This window comes from Sturnira hondurensis, unplaced genomic scaffold (genome assembly GCF_014824575.4).
Source record: "Sturnira hondurensis isolate 20B ecotype Veracruz unplaced genomic scaffold, ASM1482457v3 Scaffold0024152, whole genome shotgun sequence".
NCBI classification, from domain to species: Eukaryota; Metazoa; Chordata; class Mammalia; order Chiroptera; family Phyllostomidae; genus Sturnira; species Sturnira hondurensis.
In genome coordinates, this window is record NW_028096783.1 from 9,676,910 (window position 1) to 9,684,048 (window position 7,139).

Below are 7,139 nucleotides of genomic sequence, written 5' to 3' on the forward strand. Positions count from 1 at the left end.
ATGAGATTTGCTTTGGACTCACACTCTTTCTCGGAAAGCAGTCTGTATTTGGTGTTAAAGTCCCCTCCCTGCCTCGTATTTATCAGTTCCATATAGTTATAATTTTTAAGCTCCCATTTGTTCTTTAGAAAACTGAGGAACGGGTGGCAGTGTTGAATAGCGGGAAGAAAGTGACCTTTGACATTGAGAAGGAAAAGTCTTCGGCTGGAGACCACGCAGTATTCATTTTTTTTTTAATTGTGTGACTTTAGGAGTCACTTTGGCCAAGTATTCTCATGTATCAAATGGTATTATATTGTAATCTTACAAGATTGAGAGGATTGATTAAGAGTATTCTATGTGAAGGTATTTTGTAAACTGTGAAGTGTAGGGCAAAGGTCAACTTATTTCCATCTGGTAGGGTTGAATCAGGGGGAAAGCACTGGGACATAGGGCATGTGCCCTGAGAGGCCCTGACCTTGGTCTTCACACTGGTCCCCTCTGGCTCTAGCCTTCCACGAGGTGAAGAATCCGTGGGGCCAAAGGGATGTACCTGCTCAGAGCCTGTGTGTCTGCTCTAGACCACTCCTGGTACCCGGGTGCTGTAATTCCATGCCCAGGAGGCACCAGCCTGTTTCCAAGGCCTGCGCAGGCCTTTTCCTTGGGTGCATCCTCATGTGGGCAAATCTGGTTGCTGGTGTGCACCCCTGGGACTAAGGAATGGCTCCCGTGGGAGTTCAGGTGGAATTAAAAGTGCTGGGATGCCCACACATGCAGTTATGAGGCTTCTTTTAATATGGGGACTTCACTGGGTTGGGAAGGGACCTTGGGAGTCTGAGAATTCTAAATTTAAACCTGGCATCCCTGATCACTATGAAGGGGTGTGTGTGTGTGCCTAAATGTGTCAAGGTGGGCAGATAGAACATATTTTATTAAACAGTTTGTTAGCTTTATTTATAGCATTTAATTTTTTAGGTAAATGGTATGTGGGCCTCTATTTGAACTGTTTTCCCTGGGCCTGCCACTCCCTGCCCCCGGGCTAGGGGCCAACTCTGATTCACGCTGCCCTGCAAGTGGTAACTGGAGTGATCCGGCAAGGGGCCAGAGCAGGGATCCTTCATTTCCTTTCACTTTAGCCTCTCCATACTCCATTTCTGTATCTTCATTATGTGTGTTTTTGTCAAATGTTTATTACTGATTTGTATCCATGTATTTTCTTTTGATTTAAAAAAAGTTTACATTTTTACTGAATGAAGTATAAAACACATATATTCATAGACACATAGGTGGACAGTTCAATCAGCTTTCATCTGATCAGGAAACAGAATGTTACTAACACCCCAGAAGCCTTCTTTATGTTCTTTTCTAATAATTATCACTCTCCAAAGGGTAAGATTATCCTGATGTCTAACAGCACAGATGAATTTTGTCTCATTGCACTCTGTGGAAGTGGAATCATGTACATATACGCTTTTGCGTTGGCTTCTCTCGCTCTACATCATATGCATCTTGGGGTGGATGTAGGAAAAGCAGTATTTGATTCTGTCTTTTTTTTTCTCACTCCCTACTTCCATGCATCTGAGCTCTCTAGGTAACCATTCTAACCTGCCTAATGAGCATTTTATTAGTTATTTTTTCTAAATATGCTTTTTATCTGGTTTGTGTGTATGTAACTTTATATACATGAATAATATTGTTTTATATCTCATTATCTTTCTTACTTTTCTCACGAGTCCCTATGGCTCTAAGACTCTAAGGTGTGTCGCCTGTGGCTGATACTTTGCTTCTAACTGCTGCAGCGTCTCCGCTACACTTACTTTATCTACTTACTGATTCCATGGTGAGTATACAGATAGATCTTGTTTTATTTTGTACTTCTCTGATAGCAATAGGTTTGAGCATCTCTTTGTATGCTGAGTGGCACTCCAAGGTTTCTATTCTATAAATTGTTTGTTCTACATAGTGTGCCCATTATATTTTTTGTTGATATTGAAGTTTCTAATAAATACCAGTGAGTTGTCTTCTTCCATTCTGTTGTGTTTCTATTAAGTCTATCTCCGGTGTCCTTTCCTGAACAAAAATCTGAATTTTTGAATGTTATCATATTCACCAATTGATTTAGCTTTCTGGTTTCTCATCCTTAGATAACAAAGATATTTTCCTACATTTTCTTCTAATTAGAGGGGATCTATAGTGGTAGAGGACTCAGTTCCTGCTGGAAGGAAGTCAAGAAAAAAGGGCAGAATAGCCATTTGGCAATGACAGCTCTCTCAATATCCCTTCCACCCTCCTTATAGTCAGGTCAAAAAGCTAAAAATACATATCCCAGTTTCCCTTGTAGCCAGAGCCCTGGATCTGAAGCAGTTTCTAGTATCTACACACACTAGTGTGAGATTGGGAAGATGGGAGCATTGGGAAGAGTGGGAGGTGGCTCTCACACTTCAGTACATATCAGAATCATTGGAGGGTGTTGGGAACTGCTCTGCCTGGTTTCAGGAATTGTAAACTATCTCCTTGCCTCATGCCTAAGGCTGAGTGAGCAACCTCCAGAATGCGAGCCACAAAGAGACAAAGCTTGTCTCTGGTAGCAAACGCTGCCTCTGCTTCATCCCCCTGCCCCCAAAGTGTGGTTGGATGGTCAGAGACAGGTGAGACCCCTCACAGGAGGGAAAACCTAGGCCAGACACGATCACTTGGGAGGCCATCATGGAAGGACTGGGGTGGGGAGCTGTGACAAAGAGGGAGTGATGGACCCTTGACAACCCCCTCTCCCCGCCCCGGCTTTGACAAAGCCCAAGTCCCCAGGTCCTCTGGGAGAAGTGCTTCCTGGCTCTAACCCACTTAAGCCTAAAGACCTGTGACGGGAAAGATGGTGTAACCTTTCACCAGGTTGCCCAATGCCTGGGTAATCTGGCAAGATAAACAATTCTTAACAATCCTGTGAGACCTGCTTTGTTGAGAATGCTTTTAGTTAAACCATAAATGCCCAAGCAGAAAGTACGTTTATGTTCCCAAAGTTCTATAGCCTTTTAGCTTCTTTATATACTATCTACTTTTAGGCTGTATACTATCTACTTCTCTTTATACTATCTACTTTTAGGCTTTAGCCTTTTAGGTTCTTTGTATACTATCTACTGTTTACTGCCTGACAATGATTGATGAGTTGTACCTGAACTCCTGTGCAAAAAAACCAATAAAAGGCTGTCTAGGCAAGGGTGAGCATGCTCGCTCTCTCCTTGAAAGAATTGCCAGGCCGCTCCAAGCTGCTCTCCCCTTGAGAGGGTAGCCAGACTGTTCGGAGTCTCCCCTTGAAGGAGTAGCCATGTCGGCCCTTTTCCTCCAGGGGACTCGGTAGTCCATGTGGATTTGTCTCATGTGTCATCCATGACACTGCTGGCTGGTCAGTGCACATGTCAGGAGGGCCCCACCTGGTATTCTGTAGGTGTGGAGCAGGGCCCCCAAATTTTCATTGTCAACAAGTTTCCATGCGATACTCCAACTAGGGTGCAGTTGTTTGCTTGCCAGTTCTGTGAGCGTGACAGGCATGTTTTCATAGTGGCAGGTGTCACAGTGTCAGCAGAGCTTCCTGACCTCTGAGTCATATGTGTTGTGGAGTCAGTTTGGGGGCCCCTCACCCCTTCTTCAGTTATTCAAAAAATTAAGTTATTCCTTGAATGCAGTCTCTTTCTGCTTGAGAAAACCAATTCTCTTTCTCATAATAAACCACTGATTGATACAATATTATACCCCCAAATAGCTAGAAATGACAAGAGGATGTCCACAAATGCTTTGCACTACATCAGGCTGCTAATTTTAAAACACGCATCTTTGATGTCATTATAAAGGAAGGAAGGAAGTTTGTCCCATGGCCACTGGATTTGCTGAGTGAGTTTGGCAGTAGATCTATCAGTGGTTTAAGCACAGCAATAGATTCTGCAGCATGTGTAATGTAGGATGAACAAGCAGCTGGCTTCGTCTGGGATGGAGGGTTTCCCAGGATGTGGCAGGACTTTCAGTTCTAAAAGCAGATTGAGTTGCTCACTGTAGTGTAAGCTTTCCTTAGTCACCTTGAAGAAGTTTCTCATGAATGGGCAGAGGGTAGGGCAGATGGTAAAAGGTGAGAGTGTGGGAAAATAGGAGGTCTTTCCAGGATGTATCCAGCCATGTAATAAAAAAAGAGACATTTGCTGAAGAAGATACAAGGAACATTGAACATAGAACAATGACACCTCAGTCCCCTTCAAAGTAGGCCCCCTGGGACCTCACACAGTTCTCCCAGTCACCATCAGCTGCCCTATGGTATTTTCCTGAATCTCATCAATGGCCTGAAATCTCCTCCCTTTCAAAGGTGATTTTAGTTTTGGGAAATGAGAGGAGTTGCAAGGCTCCAAATCTGGGCTGTAGAGGGACTGAGTCACCTGTCTGATTTGATGTTTCTCAAAACCACTCTGCAGAATGTGATGATTGAGGAGATATGTTGTGATGAAGCTGCCAATCACCAGTTGCCCATAGCTTTGGCCTTCTGAATCATTGGAATAGTATCCACAGAAGAATGTTGAAGCTTAATAGAAAATCTGGTTCAGATTTGTTGATTTTCTTGCTCAGTCATTTTGAATGCAATGGCCATACACTACATACACATACTCACCCAGTGGCATCTACTGTCCCCACTGACTAGTACAGTGAAGTCATCATTGTTTGCACATGTGCATTCCAGTCCAATCTCCTTGACTTCCAGGTTACATCCATGTCACCAAAATCATTGTCATTTTATTAACAATTGTTGGACTTTTTTTGGACAGACCTTGTATTTTCAGGAGGCATTTGAAATGAGAAGAACGTAAGTAGGCAGACTTAATAGGAAGTTCAAAGGGAGTGTTCACCTATAGCATAGGGAGTAATGACTGAGAGCCAGTAGTGTGGGCTCTAGAGTCACTTGGGCTTCAGTGTATATTCCAGTGTCTTTGTTTACGAGCTAAGTGACCTTGAACAAGTGACTAAACCATGTTTTCATATCTGCAAAGTGGGATAACAACAATACCTCAGTATTGTAAAGTATAATGAAAATAATACATATAAAGCATCAAAAAGAGTTGTAGACCCAGAATAGGCACCAAAAACCATGTTAACAGCTAGTATTATTGTTACTAAGAAAATTGCATAAAGAGATTAGGTAGAAATTCTTGTGCGGGAATAACTAGAAAGGAGACTAAGAGGGGGAGAGAGAGAGAGAAGATTGGGTTGAGTAATATTTTTTGTCTAAAGATAATAAAACAATGATTATTCTGAAAATTTAATGCAAAAGGCTCAGGATAGAGAAAATGGACCCCAAATGAAAGAGAACATGAACTCGAAATCCACTGGCTTCAAAAAGCAATGAGAGTAGTGACATGGGTGAAAGGAAGAGGAAAGAAGCAAAGGAGGCGTTCAACCGGCTTTGCAGAAAAGTGCGTGCTCCCCAGTGTTGGCTGGGCATTCAGAAGGCTTCTTGTGGGTGTTTATAACAATTACTTTTCAACTTAGCGAAGAATAATAGTTTTTGCATCAAAACCCTTTTCTCCTCAGTGTTTTCTGGATGGCAGCCTTTACCTCCTTGTTCCTCAAACTGTAGATGAGGGGGTTCAGCATGGGGATCACTGTAGTGTAGAACACAGAGGCCACATTCTCCTGAGCCATGGAATTGGCTGTAGAGGGTTTTAAGTACATGAATGCAGCAGTTCCATAAAATATGCCCACAGCCGTAAGGTGGGAGCTGCAGGTGTAAAAGGCTTTGGACCTTCCTTTTGTAGTGCTGATGCGGAGGATGCTGGAGAAGATGAAGGCATAGGAAACAAGAATTGCTAAGCCAGTGACTATGCTGTTGAATCCAGCCTCAAAGAAGACTATCAGCTCAATATCATAGGTGCTAGAGCAAGAGAGCTTCATGAGGGGGAGGATGTCACAGAAATAATGACTGATGAGGACATCACAATAGGGCAGTTGTAACATGAGGCTGGTCTCTATTGTTGAGCCAATAAGCCCTATTACATAAACCACAGCCACCAGCAGGGAGCAGACCTGATGAGACATGATAATGTTGTAAAGCAAAGGCCTGCAGATGGCAACATAGCGGTCATAGGCCATGACTGTCAGCATGTAACACTCAGCAATGATGAACACGAGGAAGAAGTAGAGCTGTGACATGCACCCTGCATAGGAGATGATGTTTAGTTCTGACAAGAAGTTCACCAGCATTCTCGGGGTAATGACAGAAGAGTAGCAGAGATCCATGAGTGACAGATTGCTGAGGAAGAAGTACATGGGGGTGTGAAGCTGAGCATTCAGACCAATTAATGTCATCATGCCCAGGTTCCCTATCATGGTGACTGAGTAGATCCCAAGGAAGAGGAGAAAGAGGGGGAGCTGGAGCTCTGGCTGCTTTGTTAATCCCTCAAGAATGAACTCCACCACTGTAGAGTGATTTTCTGCAGCCATTCTCCCTTGTTTGGGGGCCCTGTGAGGGGAAGAGAGAACTCTGTGAGAGGCTGCACCTGGGACTGCTTGGTGAAGCTAGTTTTGAGCATTTGGAGGCAGCTGAATGATTGTGGGTTCTTTCCAGGTGCACCCTTCCCTCCTCCTGCTGTCTCTGAGAGAAAGACCAGACCCTGGGTGTTCCAAAGTTCAAGGAGATGGGAGGAAACGGGGCCAAGATCTGGGTCTTTTCACACTTGCATGTTTCTCAAATATCCTAGGGTGTTTCTTCTTAATGCATAGTCCCCAGACCAGCTGCACCAGCATCACCTGTACATCAGAGAGGCAACCTCTCAGGCCTCAGCCCAGACTTACCAAGTCAGAAACTCTGGGAATGGGGCACCTCAGTCTGTTGGGAACTGCTCTGCCTGGTTTCAGGAGTTGTGACCACCCCCCATGGCTAAGACTGAGTGAGTGACCTCTGGAATTCGAGCCACTAAGGGGACAAAGCTTGTCTGTGGTAGCAAACACTGCTTCTGCTTCATCCTCTGCCCACAACGCTTGGTCAGTTAGTCATTGACAGATACAACCCTGTGGAGGGGCAACCTAAGCCAGACACAATCACTTGGGAGGCCCTCAAGGAAGGACTTGGGGGCCTGCAACAAAGAGGGACTGATGGACCCTCACCCCCTGGCTTCATTTCCATCAGG

General features: G+C 44.2%; 1 protein-coding gene across 1 annotated transcript; it reads right to left on the reverse strand.

The window, feature by feature from the left end:
- Positions 1-5,522: 5,522 nt before the first annotated feature.
- Positions 5,523-6,453, reverse strand: OR8A1 (olfactory receptor family 8 subfamily A member 1). The gene has a single exon (XM_037038222.1). It carries the CDS (start codon positions 6,451-6,453, stop codon positions 5,524-5,526), a length of 930 nt encoding a protein of 309 aa, XP_036894117.1. The 3' UTR covers position 5,523.
- Positions 6,454-7,139: the final 686 nt, after the last annotated feature.